The 19,100-nt window shown below is 40.9% G+C and overlaps 2 protein-coding genes across 2 annotated transcripts; both read left to right on the forward strand.

The window, feature by feature from the left end:
* The first annotated feature begins 5,997 nt into the window (after positions 1-5,997).
* LOC137394399 (uncharacterized) lies at positions 5,998-6,972 on the forward strand. Its single transcript, XM_068081114.1, has one exon. The coding sequence runs from the start codon at positions 5,998-6,000 to the stop codon at positions 6,970-6,972; it is 975 nt and encodes a 324-aa protein (XP_067937215.1).
* Positions 6,973-8,276: 1,304 nt separating this feature from the next.
* LOC137394400 (protein NYNRIN-like) lies at positions 8,277-9,188 on the forward strand. The gene has a single exon (XM_068081115.1). It carries the CDS (start codon positions 8,277-8,279, stop codon positions 9,186-9,188), a length of 912 nt encoding a protein of 303 aa, XP_067937216.1.
* Positions 9,189-19,100: the final 9,912 nt, after the last annotated feature.

Consider the following 19,100-nt stretch of genomic DNA (forward strand, 5'->3'; position numbering starts at 1 on the left):
TTTTTAAAGCTCTTAATGATAGATGAAAATTGTCCTCAAAGTGATGGTAAAAATATCGCGTCCCCAATTGCATGCGTTTACAAGACTGTGTGCGTGTGTGTGTGTGTGTGTGTGCGTGCGTGCGTGCGTGCGTGCGTGCGTGCGTGCGTGCGTGCGTGCGTGTGTGTGCGTGTGCATGCGTGTGTGTAAAAAAGTTATTGTTGCAAAAAACCTATGCATCAAAATTTTGGGTACGATGATACTGGTAAAAACGAGAGTTAAATTGGATATGATATAAATATATCACTAAAGATGACAAACGTAAACAATGTTCTTTGTCCGCCTGAAGACAGATTGTTTAGAGGCCATTTCTACTGCCTACTCAAGATAACGCAACACGCAACTGTCTATGTGAAAGAAAGTTGTACAGAGGTGAATGCCGACAGTTTTAGTGATTGATCTTGGAATTTGTTGCTATTATATCTTACTGATATAATAATTTGGAAGCTATTTATCAGCTGGTGTAACAATGGTCATAGTAACACAAAGTGTATAACATGTAGTCATTACTTGTGATTATATCAAATCTCTTATTTGTGATTTATTTTAAATAGTGCAAGTCACTAATATTTAGTCTATATGCTACGTTGTGTTAGCAGCTGCTTTCTTTTACAGTGACGAAGTGGAGGCAGAGGCGATGACGGACTGGAGAGGGGAACTTATGGGTGATGTGGAACTGATGACGGAGGTGGCGACAGAGGCGGTTTATTCTGTGAGTATTGAAATATATTTTCAATGATGAGAGTGAGCAATAATTAACTTGTGGATGTCACAGCATCATGCTTATAATAGTAACCTCAAGAATCAAATAAGGCAGATAACTTACAATATCATGAAAGTTCAAAGGATATATTACCTTTGGTATTTGGTGAACTTATTCATTGGTAAACTCCTGCACGTTCAGTATTTTTTAGACGAAAACAAGGATATAATCATCTAGTTGTTTGTAACATGTGTTTGCTTTACTTATATTCAGGGGAGACAAGCAGAGAGATAATATTGAGAGTATGAATATTTATTCTGTTTTATAAAACCTGAGGGAAAAGGGAGTATCGAGAAATTGTTTTACTAAAAGAGAACTTGGCATATATATAGTTCATGACCCTGACTGGATGGGGTATTTTTCATTAGCTGAGAAAAAACCTGCTCACCTATTAGCCAGTGGAAATGACAAATGCGATGCCTTATGATATGTGCCGAGACACTGCGCAAGCCATCATGAGATGCAACCAAGCGAATGCACAGAGCATCAATGCCTGTACAAAGCAAGATGTTAACGCCAAGCCTCAAGTGTTTATTTGAACAATTCTAAAATTATATATAACAAGTTCTATACGCACTTGCCATTGAAATACTTTAGTGTTGTGTATATAGCAAATCAGAAATTGCCTCCACACAAAGTAATCTTTCACATACAACATACAAAATGTCTTAAACTTTGCAAGGTTTACAATCAAAATATTAAAAAGCTGTTATAAGTTTAAAGTAAAAGTAATACAGATGCCCAAATTATGTTAATGTAAACTATATCTAGTGTAAGTATTTCTATCATTCACTCAACCATCAAACCTTCTCTTCATGTGTCCGTAAGGTAAAGCAACAACAGGAGCCTTTTTTTACTGATTATTGATTATTACTGTTTATTGTCTTATAAATTTAGTTTTTACATGATTTATACATTTAACGCTGTTTTCACAATGCTTTATATAATTTATTTGGTGTAATGCTATAATCGCTTTAGTTATTTTAGTTATTTTTGGTTCTGAAGCAAATTGAGTGAAATATGTGTTGTATAATTATTGTTTCAGTATGTAATGGTTTGGGCCTACGAAAAAATATTGAAACAGATTAAATTTGCATGTCTAAATTTGACTGTAACTATATTGTTTTCACAAAAAGAATATTTGCTACAAAATTTATTAAAATGGTTAAAATATCACTTTACGTTTCTTTGTATTAGCACATTTTAAAAAGCGCACTATGTGTGTGTTATCTACTGTAGATTGTTATAATGTTAGATAATGCCGAAGACATGCTAACAAATCTAATAGTTTAATAAAATATCCACTTCTCTAAGCCATTTATTATAATATTAAACACATTGAATATGCTCAACACGAATTACCGTAAAACCTCTATTTGCACGCCATGGCGCTCTATGTGTGAACCATAAATATATAAACTTAGATTGGCCAATAATAGCTATTCCCATCAGTTGCCTTGTCAGACTTAAATAGCATGACGTTACGTCATTGAATTGTACTTAATGCTTGACTGCACTGTTGTTAAAAATGCACAGTTAAGAATCATGGTGGCTTGACACCACAGAGAGAAAGCGATGAGAGTGTTGCTTAGTAGTGGTGGATTGGTGAGAAACTTTCCCAGGCTAGCACTAATTGCCACCATGGAGAAGTTGCTGAGGTTCAACATCATGCTATTGTTTAAGTGTAATCATCATGCTAGTAGCCTAGCTCGTGAGATAGCTAAGAGATATAATTCCATTAAGGCACATTATAAAGGTAAGAAAGCCACTGATTCCACTTCCCTGATCAGATCAAAACTTCACAGGCTCATCATTATTTAGTCATGTTAAGTTCAGCATGATATTAGTCTTTTACCTAGCCAGGGTCTGGCTCTTTGGGTGGGTGGGCTATTTGCTCCCCCTTCTTCTTTTCCCCTTCTCTCTTTTTCCTTTTCTTCTTCTCCCTCTCCACTTCTTCTTGGGAGAAGGGGGAAGGGAAAAAGAGAGAAGGGGGATAGGAGAGGGGGCAAATAAAGCCCTGATGGCTCATGATTTGTGTGCAACATTTCACAACTTTTATAGTTTCAATCTATGGTGATTATCAGATATTATCACAGAATTCCTTTAGTTTACTGGATTATGTATCCAAAAAGGCTTTTATTTGAAAATAAATGTGATTTTGTCACCACATCAGCTCCATCGTTAACAACAGTGCAGTCAAGCATTAGGTACAATTCAATGACATAACGTCATGCTATTTAAGTCTGACAGGCTTTTTCCCTATTGGCCAATCTAGGTGTATATATCTACATGTATGGTTTGAACCTTTTCCTTTTAGTGGCGTTTTGTTAGAGGTGTCGTTCAAATAGAGGGTGTTGAAGTATTGTTCAAATAGCTCATAAGAATTTTGGGAAGATAAGTTTAACCCTTTGACTTGCGACGCAAATGCCGCCTATATTTTGCACTTTCCATCGGGTGAAGCGACATTAACCCTTTTGGATGCAATAAATCTGCTAACTTACCTTGAACTTGTCATAGATCTCTAAACAAATATACATTGGAAAGCTGAGAAATATTTCTACTGGTTGATATCTATTGCTTGCAATTTACCTGCGATGATATTATAGCCAGTGTCCTGCATTGCAATTTGTTAGAACTTTCGATTTTTATTTCAGTCTAAATTTGAAGACATATTTATATTTTATAACTATATTTGACATTGTTGTATAAAAGTTCATTGCACTCATTGATATGTTTGCAACAGTTTGTAGCCAAAAATGACTTTTTATGCCAACACTTTTGCTCACAAAGGGGTCAAGGACGACAAAACCTCAGTCATTAGTCGTGGTCTGTGGGCATATGCGGCTTGTTGGTAAGGGCGGCTAGATACCACAGGCGGCTTGTTGGAGGATTATTTTTTCCTTCGTGAGTCGTCTGTTTGCGAGCACAAGCCGCGCGGCTTGAGCATGAGGACTTACGGTATAACTTATTTATTTGTAAAATATTAGTTTGAGTAAACAATTCTTTTGATGGATAGTCAAAGGGTTTATGACATATAATTTGCACCAGCTTTTTCTAAAAGACCTTAATTTTATTTAAAAATATGTCGGGTGAATTGCCCCAAGATTCGAGGCAGTAAATAAGTTTAGAATTTACTGAGGAGTAATATAATGTAATCATTATTTCTTGTGGGAAGTACTTCGATAACCTATAAAAATTTCCAGCCGCTGAACGAAGGTATTTTAGTATCTTAGATATATGGGTAGACCAATTCAGATTATTATCAAGTCAAACACCTAGGAATTTAAAATGATCAGTCTGGTTTATTATGTTATTTCCTATTAGCAGAGAGTTCATTTTTAAATTAAATTTGCTTTGTGGATTTTTCATAAGCATATAATTAGTTTTCTCAATATTGATTGTGAGTTGTGTGGCAGATTTGTTACTCCTCATATTATCCAGCTCATTTCAAGTGCATGCTTACTTATATTATTAGTCAACTCCGCGTCATTAACCCTTATATGGTCGTTATTACCATATATAGTCATTATGCCCTTATATGGGCGAGCTGCAACCTATATAAAGAAAGGCATAGCTTGCAGTGGGGGCAGTTGTTTGTAATATAGTCAATACAATTATACACACATACACTCTCTCTTCATTTCTTGCTTGAGCAGTCAGCAGAAGAATTAATGCCGGATAGATGACCAGTATAGGCATCATCGATCAGCTAGTTGACTACGGGGTCAGCAGCTAAAGGTGCCCTGACTGGGTCGACCTAATTAGAGAAGAGAGGTCGACCTAAGCTAATCAGACAACGGACCTTAGGGTTGACGTGGTCTTCTATAATCACATACAGTTATAGGCACGGCAAGCTAATGTAAACCGACCTGTCGGGTCGCCATTAGGTGCACTGGTAGACCAAGACAAAAACCAGTACACTGGTGGCAGCAGTGAGATCGTCTGACCATGCCTGGAAGGCGGTCAACTAGGAGAGAGGCGGCTGAGGCTGACCTCCATCAAGCTGATCAGTATGGGCGGATGGCTGACGCCATAACTGAGGCTTTACGGCAATCTCGACCAGAGAGGGACTTCAAGCCCCCTAAGTTTGATAGCAGTGATGATGTTGAACTGTTCATCAGTCAGTTTCAGAAAGTAGCTGAAGCTAATCAATGGTCTACAGGGTCAGCACGTCTACACCTCAGAGAGGTGCTGAAGGACAGTGCTAAAAGCTGTGGCAGGGGAGAAACTACGGATGCCATCTTTGCGGCCTTGAGAACTAAATTTGGTTTGACAGTTAGAGAGGCCAGGAGTCGATTAAACCTCAAGAAGGAAGTCAAGGTTAGCTTGCAAGATCATGCTGCAGAAATAGAAAGACTAGCCAATATAGCTTATGCTGATCTGCCTGAGCACCATCGTGCAAATATGGCATTAGATGCTTTCTCCTTGACATTGGGCAACACCTATCTACAGAGGCATCTGTTAGCGGTGGGAGCACGGACTTTGGGAGAGGCAGTGCAGGCTGGAAATGACTTTCTGCAAATTTAGCCATTTAATCCTCGGTTGACCCAAAGGTCGACCATCATGGCTATAGAAGGGGAGGAAGAGGATGACCCCAAGGCAGCCCAGGTCGACCTCCCACAAGCTACAAAATCGGCTACGTTGGAAGATGTCCTTGTAGCCCTAAAGGAGCTGACCACCTTGACGACAGGACTGGCGGTCAATGGTAGCCGACCCAGAAGCCAAGGTCGGACTACTCCAGAGCCGCAGCAGATCAGAAGGGCGACCAGCTGTTGGGAATGTGGAATAGTCGGACATGTCAGACGACAGTGTCCTCGGATGGCGGCTACCCAGCCAGCAAGAAACCAGCAGCAGGGAAACGGGCATCGTTCACAGCAGTAGGCAAACATACTGACTGTGGACCCTCAAACCAGAGAAAGCCACCTTGGCAAACCCCACGTCGGACAGGTCGACCTCAGACCCCCCATGGGTCGACCTCAGTCTTACTACAAAACTCCTTTGACTCACTAACTGAGCAGCAAACAGAGGAAATCCAAATCCCAAACCCAGTGGTTACAGAAAAGCTCCAGACAAGGAGACGGCGTAAGAGGTGGCAGCACACCGGTCAGACGACTTAGCAGGTCGGTCCTGAGAGAGTGGCTGCGGACACCCTTTGGAAACCGTACAGTAGTAGCTATTTCTTACCTGGGAAGATTATGGGCCGACCTGCTCATTTCCTGATAGACAGTGGATGCACCTCCAACCTACTCAGCCGTCATGTCTTTGACCGGCTTCCCGCGGGGTTGAAGGCTCAGTTGGTAGAGAGAACAGACTATGGCACGATGGCTGAGGGGTCTCGCCTAAACTTTCATGGCATGTTGACCGTACCCGTTCGAGTCAGAAGTGTACAAATGACTGTATCACTTCTTGTATGCCCCCTAAAAGAAGATGCCATCATCGGGATGCCATTCTTGACATACCAATGCTGTGAGATGAATTTCCAAGAGTCCACATTGGTAGTGAATGGTCAGAAGCTGATCTGCACAGATCGGGACGGACGACCCTTGGTGAGCAAGGTGCAGGTTGTCCGTACCATGACACTTCAACCTCGGTCGGAGATGGTGGTTACATGCCGCCTCACGACCCACACATACCAACCCTTAGGAATGGTAGAGGGATCAGGAGATCGGTACATCGTGGCTGCCAGCCTCCACCTACCTGATGAGAAGGGAACAGTTGCCCTGCGTTGTTTGAACCCGACAGATTCCCCTGTACAGGTAGCGTCAGGAACTGTGATTGGCAGCTACACAGGAGTTGATGAAACTGAAATCGGCCAGCCCTGGACAGAGGGGGGGCCAAAGGAAGCGAGACCAAGCCAGGATACCCGGCCTGACCCAAAGGTGGCTCCTCACGTGAAAGAGCTGTATAGCCAAGCTATAGTGCACTGTAGGGGTGACTACGACAGACAACAAGTAGTTAGGCTCCTTGATCAGTATGCCGATGTCTTCAGTAAAGGGGATGGAGATGTGGGTCGGACTACCTTGGTCCAACATGAGATACCCACGATAACGGATGCTCAACCCATTCGGCAGACCCCATACAGGGTTGGCCCTGGGAAGGAAACGGAAATAGATCGGCAGGTCTCTGAGCTGGCCAAACAAGGAATGATAGAGCAGGCATATGGAGATTAGAGCTCTCCTGTGGTCCTGGTCAGGAAAAATGATGGAACCTGGAGACTGTGCATTGATTATCGGAGGTTGAATGCGGTCACTAAACAGGACGCATATCTACTTCCTCGGATCGATGACCGTCTGGATGCTCTGTCAGGCATCAAGTTGTTCAGCACTCTCGATTTGATGAGCGGCTATTGGCAGGTACCCCTGTCACCGGGAGCGCAGGAGAAATCAGCCTTCATCACGAGAAGTGGGCTTTGGAGATGGAAAGTGCTGCCTTTCGGGCTGATGTCGGCCCCTGCCACGTTTCAGAGGCTTATGGAGCGAGTGCTGCAAGGGCTCCACTGGAAGACGCTCTTGTTGTATCTGGACGACATCATAGTCATGTCAGCCGACCTCCAGAGTCACCTGTCTAGGCTGTCAGAAGTACTAGACAGGCTTCGACAAGCCGGCTTGAAACTAAAACCATCTAAATGTACCCTCATGCAGACAAAAGTGAAGTACCTCGGACATGTAGTGAGTTCAACTGGTGTAGCCACGGATCCGGAAAAAGTGGAAGCGATCCACAGGTGGTCGGAGCCAACCGATGTAACTCAGCTGAGGGCTTTTCTCGGCACTACCGGTTACTACCACCGATACGTGCCCGACTACGCTGTGGTTGCCAAGCCCTTGACACTACTCACGGCAGAAGGGTCCACCTGGAAATGGGGTCAACCTGAACAAGAAGCTTTCAGTCACCTCAAGTGGCTCTTGACGCATGCCCCTGTACTAGGCTAGCCAGATCCAACCTTAGAGTACATACTTGACACAGATGCCAGCAACGTCGGAACTGGGGCCGTATTGTCCCAGGTCCAACAAGGACAGGAGCGAGTTATCGCCTATCACAGCAAGACGCTCTCCTCTGCGGAGAGGAACTACTGTGTCACGAGGCGAGAACTCCTGGCGTAGGTGTTAGCCGTGAAACATTTCCGGCCCTATTTGTACGGTCGAGAGTTTGTCATCAGGACCGACCATGCTTCCCTAGTCTGGCTGCACCGGAGGAAGGAACCTTCCTATCAGATAGCCCGGTTGTTGGAAAGCTTGTCGGAACACAGATACAAGATTGTGCACCGAAAGGGAGAGAAGCATGGAAATGCTGATGGCTTGAGTAGGCAACAGTGTGAAGACTGCAAGCAATGTGCCTCAATAGATAGACGAGATGGTGGGCCTCCCTGCTCGGAGATCTGTAAAGAATTACAGAAGGGGACGATTCCATCAAGTCGAGTACCCACGGGAAATCTGGATGAGATTGAGTGGCCACTTCTGCCCCAACAACCCCAGAGATGGAGGAACCAAGCAGTGGGCGTCCCGGACCCAACAGCGGGCCTCGGAAAGACAAGGAGGCCGGCCCCAGGCTAATCCAGAAGGGCGACCCTAGTGTAAACAAGAAGGTCGACCAAGGCTTAGGTCAGCACCCCCCTATTATAGAAAAACGGCCCTCCGCACAGACGAAAGCTGGCGAAATTGTTGCACTACAAAAGAGAGCAGAGACGGCAATCGGTAAAATTTACCAGGCAGTGTTGACTGGTAGACCCATAGATGCCCAAGTTTTACAACTTGGTGACCCAGAGTTGAAGAGGCTAGCCAACATGTTTTCGCAGCTGCGGATTGATCTTGACGGGGTCTTGACAGCGACAATCCCAGGAAATGGTAGAAGCAAAGCAGTCACCGTCTGCCCTTTACCTGTGCGGCAAGACCTAATCTGGGAGACACATAGACAGGCCCACAGTGGCGTAGATCAGACACTAAAAAGGGTCCAGTTGGACTGGTATTGGCCAGGAATGACCAGTGACGTACGTCGGACGGTAATGTCCTGTGAAGTGTGCCAACAGGCCAAACATGGCACTGGTGCAACAACCTCCAATAGACAGAGGCTCTACGCTAGTCGACCGTGGCAGAGATTGGCTGTAGACCTGGTCGGCCCCCTCCCCTTAACCACCCGAGGAAACATCTGGGCTCTTGTGATGACCGACCACTTCACTAGGTGGTCGGTCGCTATCGCAATCCCAGATGCCACCGCGCCTACCGTGGCCAGTACGCTGGAGGAAAGGGTTTTCAGTTATTTCGGATTGCCAGAAATAATCTATACTGATCAGGGGCCCAGTTCGAATCCGACCTATTCCAGGAGCTGTGTCGACTTTGGGGAGTCGAGAAGTCAAGGACGACTCCATTCCGGCCTGAAGGTAGCGGTATAGTTGAACAGAATAACAGAATACTCGGAGACTCCCTGCGAGCCCTCCTTACTGGAAGAGGACAGGAGGAGTGGGATCTCGTGTTACCACATTTAATGAGAACACTGAGGGGGATTCCCCATTCAGCCACCAAAGAAACTCCAAATTACATGATGCTCGGTCGGGAGTTGCGCCTTCCTGACCAACTCCAACATGGGAGTTCGGTGGAATCTTTTCAGAGTGCGAATGAGTACGCTATTGCAATCCAAGATCGGCTCTTACAAGCCCATGAGATTCTCAGGCACAGGCAGTTAGAAATCGTGGCTGAAGACACCACTGAACCACCACTGTTCAAGGCTGGCGACCTGGTCTTGATGACCCGCAGACGTCGACGGAAGGGGGAGAACTCCAAGTTGTCGGTCAAGAGAGTTGGGCCTTACCGGGTAATCCAAAGCTTTCCAAATCATACGTACACAATCGAACGCCGGGGACAGCGTTCTGTACAGTCTGAACACCGGTTGAGAGCTTACAAACCCTGCAGCAACTATCATGGAAAAGCCCCAGTCTTGCTTGAGCCTAGTAGAAGGCCTAACATGCGTGGAGTAAGGAAAAACAATGGAAAAACTCAGGCAGAGCCCGTCTTAGAAGCTGAAGATGCAGAAAAGGCAAATAGGAAAGACAACTCCAAAGGTGGCGATGGGACAACTCCTAAGGAAGCTTTTGACAACCCAGAGGACCAGCCTTCCAGTGGACAATGCCGAGATACAGAAAACTGCACTCCAGCAAGTGTGGAGGCAAGAGAGCCAGCTGTCCACCGACAGCCAGACAATGTTAGCAGGCCTCAGAGGAGTAGGAATTTGCCTCTGCACCTGCGGGAGTATGAGTTGAACAGTATCCAATTAAACGATTCGGGAGCGATTACGTCATTGGCAGCGGCTAATTTAAAATGTGCTGCTATGCCCCAGTCATTCAGTCAACACCAGCCTTCCTGTCAAGAGGTTTATACAAGCGGTGCCAATATCATGAATGTCACTTCGGAAACGGTTAAGAAATCGCCTCTTCCTACTAACGTATTACCGATGCTTCCAAATAAAGGCGACCCTGTAGAACTAATTATAGAGGAAGAACTAGAAGGATACCTGGACGATTTCGAAACAATTACAACCAAGGCCAAGAAAGCCCGAGTCGCCCCTGCTACTTTAAGATGGGTGGACGACCATACGGAACAGATAATAAGAAAACATACCGACCAGAAAGGAATGGCCTGTCCGATATGTCAATACAGCTGTACGACCCCTAAACGGAGAAAGATCCATATTCGACAGCATTTTACTTGATATTACTGCCAGTGTGGGCGAAATTCTACCTCCCGAGACATGATGTCCAAGCATCAAAAACGGTTGAGGGAGATGGACGCGGCCAAGGAACACGGAAGTAAGGAGGGCCTCCTCTATGAGGTCGACGCAGACAATTACTACACGTGGGCCGAGTACGTCGCTCTAGACGACCGGAATCCCTTCCCAAAGCCGGAGCCTTACAATCAGTACTCCCGGACGGCTAATAACGATCGGAAGGAGGCTCCGACCCACTCTGCTAAGAAAAGAAGGGCGCCTGCACCCGAGGCCAGTTGATCTCCGTCACCCCCGGTAGCGGTGAGAAGCAAAATAGTTCGACCCACCACGACCTCCAGGTGCTTGCCGGCGCTACCCTCCGACCCCTCGCCTCAGACCTCCGTTTGGACTGTTAATGTACATCAGGAGAGGTGAGAAATTTCGATTCCAAGGAAGACGATGTCGGCTGCTGACCGGTTGAGGTTAGGAGCTCGGCAATTGCGTAAGAGGGCCGCATACTTAGAAAAGCTGGCCGATCAGCAAGAGGCCAGACCGTAGCTACGACGGTAACAAGTAGTTGGAACTCATTTCCTTCGCTATATTATCACCATTACTATCCTTTTTATTATTATTTTTACTATTATTTTTATATATATGTATATATAGACGGATAGCCGTCTATAGGGGCGGCGTATGTGGCAGATTTGTTACTCCTCATATTATCTAGCTCATTTCAAGTGCATGCTTACTTATATTATTAGTCAACCCCGCGTCATTAACCCTTATATGGTCGTTATTACTATATATAGTCATTATGCCCTTATATGGGCGAGCTGATACCTATATAAAGGAAGGCATAGCTTGCAGTGGGGGCAGTTGTTTGTAATATAGTCAATACAATTATACACACATACACTCTCTCTTCATTTCTTGCTTGAGCAGTCAGCAGAAGAATTAATGCCGGATAGATGACCAGTATAGGCATCATCGATCAGCTAGTTGACTACGGGGTCAGCAGCTAAAGGTGCCCTGACTGGGTCGACCTAAATAGAGAAGAGAGGTCGACCTAAGCTAATCAGACGACGGACCTTAGGGTTGACGTGGTCTTCTATAATCACATACAGTTATAGGCACGGCAAGCTAATGTAAGCCGACCTGTCGGGTCGCCATTAGGTACACTGGTAGACCAAGACAAAAACCAGTACAGTTGGTTACTGATGCACCAGCATTGGATGACTTCCAAATCTGCATTTATCTGAGGTAATATGTTGTTAAGGTTACTTGATTCTAGAAAAAGAGTGGTGTCATCTGCATAAAGAATAGGTTGTAAGCGTTTTAATGATTTGCAAAGATCGTTTATCTGAATCAGAAACAGTGTTGGGCACAAAATTGAACTTTGTGGAACCCCCCCAGGTTACGCGCTTTTCAGAAGGAAGTACACTACTAACTTTTGTTTGTTGAAATATGTCGTGTAAATAGCTTTTAACCCAATAATTAATACTTTGACAACTGAAATTTAATTTAGTTAGTTTTCATAAAAGTATATCATGGTTAACAGAGTCAAATGCTTTGCTGAAATCAATAAAAATTCCTAAAACACTGTTTCCTTTATTAAAAGCCTCAAATGATTTATTTGTAAAAGCTGACAAAGCGTCAGAAGTCCCACATTTTGCTCTAAAACCAAATTGATAGTTATTCAACAAGCTATTTAGTTCAAGATAGTTTATTATTTGATCATTTACTAGCCTCTCTAATATTTTGCTAAAAATAGGTAAAATAGATATAGGTCGATAATTTGAACATAAAAAACGTATCTCAAAGATACGCGTAACCTTTGAGATACGAGCCCGTTCTCGATGGCCACTATATAGGGAGTTGTATAGATTGAGACTGTAAAATTACAAAAAGAACATACGTTTAACAAAAGCATCAGTATGCCAAGCCAATAATTCAAAGCTTTGTTTCTGGGAGTTAAAGATGTGCATTGATCAATTGATTTTCCTCACTTTCTACAAGTGAGAAGTGAACACAACTTTTAATCATGAATTTAATTTACTAACTAAAACTGCCAGAAAAACTTTGAAGCAATATAGCTAGGTGAAACAATAAAAAAGTAATAAAACAATGATTGGTAATGGCAAAAAAAATTATAATTTTGTTAATTAGTATACATGTTCATGAATACTAAAATTATTATCTTTAGTTTAGTATACACATGTATGTAGATATATACCATAAAACCTCTAATTGAACGCGATGGTGCTCTATTTTTCAACTCTTTATATATAGAGGCGGTCAATTGAAGATAGCATTCACATAGAGGCTGGCATTCAAATATAGAGGCTGGCATTGTATTTTTCAAATGGCTCGTTAGAATCTTAGGAAAATAAATTTAGCCCTTTTACGGGCAAAGCTAATGTCGCCTATATTTCGCCCTCTCCTTCTGGTTGAGTGATATTAAACCTTTTGAATGCAATAAATCTGCTAAAATACTTTCAGCTTGTCAATGATCTCTAAATAAATATGCATCGAGAAATATCTCTCCAGTTGATATCTATTGCTTGCAATCAACCTCCAATGATATTATAGCCTGTGGCCTGCTTTGCAATTTGTTAGAACTTTCAATTTTTATTTCAGTCTAAATTTGATGACATATTTTTATTTTATATGTTTATTTAACAATGTTGCATAAAAGCTCATTGCACTTAATATTTATAAGTTATATAATAGTAATCTATCAAATGCTACATATATATATTCATGAACGAATGACATAAACTAACCATACTGATATTACATGCAGAAACAAAAATTGTTGTTTTTAAAACAAAAGTATTAGCATCGTTTGCTCGGATAACTGCGTTCTGATTGTTACTTTCGATAGAATGAAGATCTTCTGACCTCAGCTCTTCTGACGCTGAACTAGACGATATTAGTTACCAAGTTATTAGTGACCAAACAGTTTTGTGGCAGAGCAAAACTTTTACGCATTGCACAAATGCAATGCGTAAAGGTTTTGCTCGTTACGAGTAACCTTTGGTTTAAAACTAGTCGTTCATCTACTATCATAAATGTAAATGTAAACCGGTCTTTATATACATGTACTTTGAAGTATTAAAACCGCTTTAAACAAAAAACTACTGCTGGCTTAAGACAGTTATTAATTATTTCTATGGTGCTGCTTTCAAAGTTTTAACGAAATAAAAGCGAAAAGCTTTGGATTTGGACAACGAGAGAATTAATTGTTATTGATGTAAACAATTCATTATTAATACAATTTTGTAGATACTTTTTTACAAATCAATTGATATTGGTTCATGAAGATCAAAGATTGTTAGAGTGGGGGTCAAATGGAGGTGGTGTTCAATTAGAGAGTGGCGCTTTATTTTTCAATCTTTCTCTTAAAGTAGCGGTCAAATAGAAATGGCATTCAAATTAGGGTGGCGTTCAATTAGAGGTTTTTCGGTACATGTATTTATTATTCTACAACAAATACATTGATTATTTGTTTTAAAAGGGCAAGAAGAAAACTAACAAGAAAAAATAATGATGCTAAACATGTCACAGACCATCAACTGGTTGACAGCAATTAGACTCCAGAGGGTTTCTGCATCAGGCTTCATGCTCGCTAAACTTAACCTATTATTACTATAACCATCTGACTAATAATCCAATAAGAATTTGAGTAGTTGTCACTTAAAAGTAATTTAACAAAACCTGAGACCCCCATGATCTAGAGCATATGTTCTACCCGCTCGCTCGTCCCTACTGATGTACAATTATCCTTTGATAGTGTGAAAGATGCATCTTATTTTGTAACGGCTGACTTTTACTATTATAATTTCTATCATTTTGTTGCTATCAACAGCTACTTGTTAAATTCTGTGGTGATACATTCTGATTTTGATACATTCTGAAGTCATTTTTGATGCATTCTGAAGTGATTTTCGCTACATTCTGCGGTGATTTTTGCTACACTCTGCAGTGATTTTTGCTACATTCTGCAGGGATTTTTGTTACATTCTGCGGTTGTTTTTTGACTATTTTACGGAGTGTTATGATAAAAATAATTGCAGATATATTGCTGTACTACACTTTTGCTATTAGGATTTCACTCTGTATAACCCACAAATCAATTAATATGGTATTTATAAAAACAGGCTCTTATTGGCACTTTAGTGATGCACAAATGGAAGTGTAGAAGTAGTGATATAGGACACAGACCGGGTGAAGATGAAATTGCGTACCTTCCTTCAACTGCGACTAGGAAAGTACAGACGACCGTAAATCCTCATGTATAAGCCGTACTCATGAACCTAAAATTGTGTCTAAAAATTTTGGGTACGGCTCACACATCAATCTAAAACTAATATCAGTAAATTTCTCACTACATTCAGAGATAATTACCTTTTAAAATGAGCAAATGCTAAAAATAATGTATTCAACAACAAGAAATATTCTAGGAAACATCCAATTCTTGTACTGACATAATATGAGGTCATTAGTCATGGTCACTGTTATGTGACATCTCCAGCACTTGATTCTATTTGTAGGGTTGCTTTCCGTTAATATGAAAATTCAGGGCCATTTCGGTTGGAAGTTTCCAAAACAAAATTTATATTTTTAAATTTAAGTGCGACATCGTAATTTGTCTTTCTTTATGATATATTTGACAGAATGTGCTCGCTGATTTAGTACTTGTTAATTGTAATTTGCTGAAGGCATAACTCAGTCCCTCCGCAAAAGTAAAAACGTTCATTGGTCGACTGCCACCTTATCAGCCAATGCGTGTATGTGTGTGTGACGACAGACAGAGACAGTCAACTTGGCGAATGATTTACGTGGCTAGGTTAGAATAAATGTGTTAAGTAAATGGAAAAAAGATAAGTTCTGCTTATGCATGCTGTAAACCTGTAACTCAAAAAACCACCTTCAAAGTTGGGGTATAGCCTATACATGATGGCGGCTGATACACAAGGATTTATGGTAACTAATTTGTTTTTTAATGTTCATCTTCAGCCTCTGCAATAGAAATGCTTCACCGTTTTAGAAATCAGAGTAGAAGTAGAGCAAAATATTTGCAGATATTTTACATCAAATGTTAGGAGATAGGTATGTTCCAGCAATACTGAGTGAAGGCTTCACTGTACTAGTGAATATAGAGTTATTTTTGCAGTGTTATTACATTTTGACATTCAGGCAATAAAGACTGGCGTGGAGCAAGCTATGGCTGATGAAATAATAGTTTGATATGTCAAGGACGAACAAGTGACAAATGCACAAAAGTGAAAGGGAATACAACTCTAAAATACTTTACAAGAAGGAAAACACTCAACACATGAGTAGTTACACTAAACCTTTCATTAAACTTAAACAAAAACTATTCAGGTTGTTTACTTAAGTAGTTTCAAACTGCCATAGAACCACACTTGTACTAGCCATATATAGAGCAACCTTCAATATACTTACACACAACTACAAACTCCTTTCAATAAACCAAATCAAAAAGAGTAGCTGCGTGAAAAAAGGTATAATTCTGTAACCTTTCCCATCAGGTAAAAAATACTCACAATTGTAGGCAACACAGCTGCTGGGCACGCAATAGCTCATCAATATCTTAGAGTTGTCTTCTCGTTCTTTCTGTAGACTCATAGTTGAGGAGTGACCCGACTCCTGTAGCCAGGAGTAGTAGGACTATCAGGAATAGTCATACAAGAAACAACTCAGACTGAGGTAGACTGAGTTTGAAACAATCATATAATCAACAATTAAATAGAGTATAGCTGATGTGTGTTAGATACAGCAATAACAAAGTTTATGTTTATATTAGCAGAGTGCTGTAAAAGCTGAGCGGTAAACAGGTTTGGTCCTTTTAAACTAATTATAACAAAATAATGTGTAAGATGCTACAATTTTCTTTGAAAAATTTTGCTGCATAAATATGTCTTATTTAAACTTTAAGCCTTAAACTGCTTAAAGTCAAGAAGACCATTCAAGTAAATAAAAATAATAATTAAATAAAAATAATCTAATAAAAAGAATTATTTTAATGAGCCTTATCCTCCGAATAAACATAAGAAGAGCTAACCGATTAGAAACCAAAAAGCTCACATCTGCCTTTAGATCCCGCATGTATAACTACATTCAGCCATATTTGACGGTTCCTCAAAAGCTACAAAAAGTTACTCAAAAGCTTATGCTGGTTCTATGCGATTAGCCAGTATTTAATTTACACTGAGAATTAAAAAATATCTTTGTTCTAGAAATCCCGTCCACGCTTGCCTCAAGCATACTTCAAGCTACTAAATGTGAAAAGAGTCCAGGAACACTCCAAAAGATTATTTAATGCATAAATGACTGCACAGAAATAAATGCACAAAAATAACTAGCTGCAGCTAATGTACAGTCAAGTACTATTCTCATACCAACTTGTTGAGCACAATAATTATGAATACAACAAAATATTAAAAATTACAGTATGATAGCAAGTAGAAGTACTGTGCATCATCTGAAATGTCACAAGAAACAATATAACACAGTATAATAAAATAAAACAGCATAGGCAACTGACCTGTCATCTCTAGTAAATAATCCTATGGCGATTGACAATAACAAATTGACAAGTTGACAATTTAATAATTGACAGTGGTAATTTAAATCAGCCTGCTTTCTACAGAAGCTAGAGAAACGTAATGTTATGAGTTAATCACAGCTTTAGCTCATGACTCAACGCCGGCTACTATCATTGGTCAGCACTGATTAGACCATCCTGACTCTGCATGAGCTCCAGGAACGCTAAAGCGCAACCACACTCACTAATAGACTTTTCCTACGCTATGCAATATATGGTATAAACTTTTTATTAGTATCATCGCTGAAAGCAGCATGTAGAAGATAACTCCGAATTTATGAACAAGCTTTGGACCAAATAAAGCTTATTGAATGCCCGCTTACGATACATTATTTTTGTCTAGAGTATGTCTCTATAGTGTATGCCTCTATGGTGTGCGTACAAAATCTAAAAGCATTATCAGCTATTAGCTATCAGCTAGCATGAAACAAAAGAGCACAAGTCAGAGACACTCATGTACACATGACAACTAGATAGGAAAAATGCGCAATCGTCAACAGATGTGCTTTTATCTCGCATTCGCACACTAGCTAATCGTCGACGTTGATATTGTAATTCATAAGTCTGTATTTAGCCAAAAAAATTAGCCAAAAAGTTAGCCGAAAGAATGACAGTCCTTTTTGAAGCCTCCATACCAAAGGTGATGCTGGGTCAAAGGTCTTCTGGAGGTCACTAACTGAGCTGCTAATCAAATCATTCTCTAAAATAATACGCTGTACAACCAGCAATGTTAAATCAAAAATTGAAGCGGCACAATACAGACCTCGTCGTCATTCCCTGCAGCATGACCAGTATTCTGCAACCAATAGATGTCATTATGAATAAGCCATTCAAAGCAGCATTAAAGCAGAAATGGGCTGAATGGATGATTAAGTGTGAGCATACTTTCACCAATGGCAGCAACATGAGGAAAATTAACATGCCTACGATCTGCCAATGGTAACTTCGATATTATGATAAATGCACAACTTTTATAATAAAAATATCCATAGATAAGATGCATCTGGGTTTTTAGGTCAAACTCTTAAGAAAAAAAGTGTGTCTTGTACGGTATTTACAGTATTTACCCAATAGTTCTAACCAGTTAACCATTCTGATTTTCACTACCTTACTAGCCAAATGGTGCAGGGGGTGAAGGGGTGAGGGGTGTGAGGGGGTTGAGGGAATGAGGGCTGTGGGGGGTGAGGGGGTGAGAGGGTGAGGAAAGTGAGGGGGTGAGGGGGAGATGGGGTGAGGGGGTGAGAGGTGTGAGGAGAGTTAGGGGGTGAGGGAGAGAGTCTTACTTGACCTGTATGTGACCAGCACTCTGACTAACGGTTCAATAAATAAATGTTGAGCTGTATTGTGAGTTGTGCTCTCATTAATGTGCTCACAGTTTCACAATTCCAAAGATAAATAGTCAATTTTTATTTTAATTCTCATGTGGCTATAAAAAAAACGTGGATTGGGGTAGAGGCTAGTGCCTAGTTACCTAGTAGTACTATTGTGATAAAAGTAAAAAAATCTTTAGTGAGTTACAAAATACCTGCGTAAGATAGTCTTCCAGCAATAATTTGCTAAATCACAGGGAACAAAATGAAAACTTACAATTGAGCGACCATGACAAAGGCTTCATAGTGTCACAGTTAGATATTGTGAGAAGTATAAAACTGATCTACCCAGCATTCCTCATTTTGGTACAACTGCTTTGGAAGATACTATTTCAAAACTTAAACATTACAGCCAAATACAAAATTATCTGTAGTTTAAAAAAACAACTGTTAAATCAGAACAAAAATATTCACAAAATGTTTCAGTGTTTCAATGTAGAGAATGCAGTACTGTGTTAGAGTCTATTTAAATGTAGAACATTTAGGTAAAAGCTATTTTTAAAGTTGTCTTTCCTTTAATGTCTGCACTGCCATGTTTGCTATTCTATTTTCTGGCCAGGACTTTTGAGCAAGCAGTTGCCCAGATGCATTAATTTGAGTATAA

Source organism: Watersipora subatra, chromosome 4, assembly GCF_963576615.1.
Source record: "Watersipora subatra chromosome 4, tzWatSuba1.1, whole genome shotgun sequence".
In the NCBI taxonomy this organism is placed as follows: domain Eukaryota; kingdom Metazoa; phylum Bryozoa; class Gymnolaemata; order Cheilostomatida; family Watersiporidae; genus Watersipora; species Watersipora subatra.

What these genes read in the sequence shown, in the direction of transcription:
- LOC137394400 (XM_068081115.1), top strand. Translation starts at nt 8,277, where the DNA reads ATGGAGGAACCAAGCAGTGGGCGTCCCGGACCCAACAGCGGGCCTCGG.
- LOC137394399 (XM_068081114.1), top strand. Translation starts at nt 5,998, where the DNA reads ATGGGCCGACCTGCTCATTTCCTGATAGACAGTGGATGCACCTCCAAC.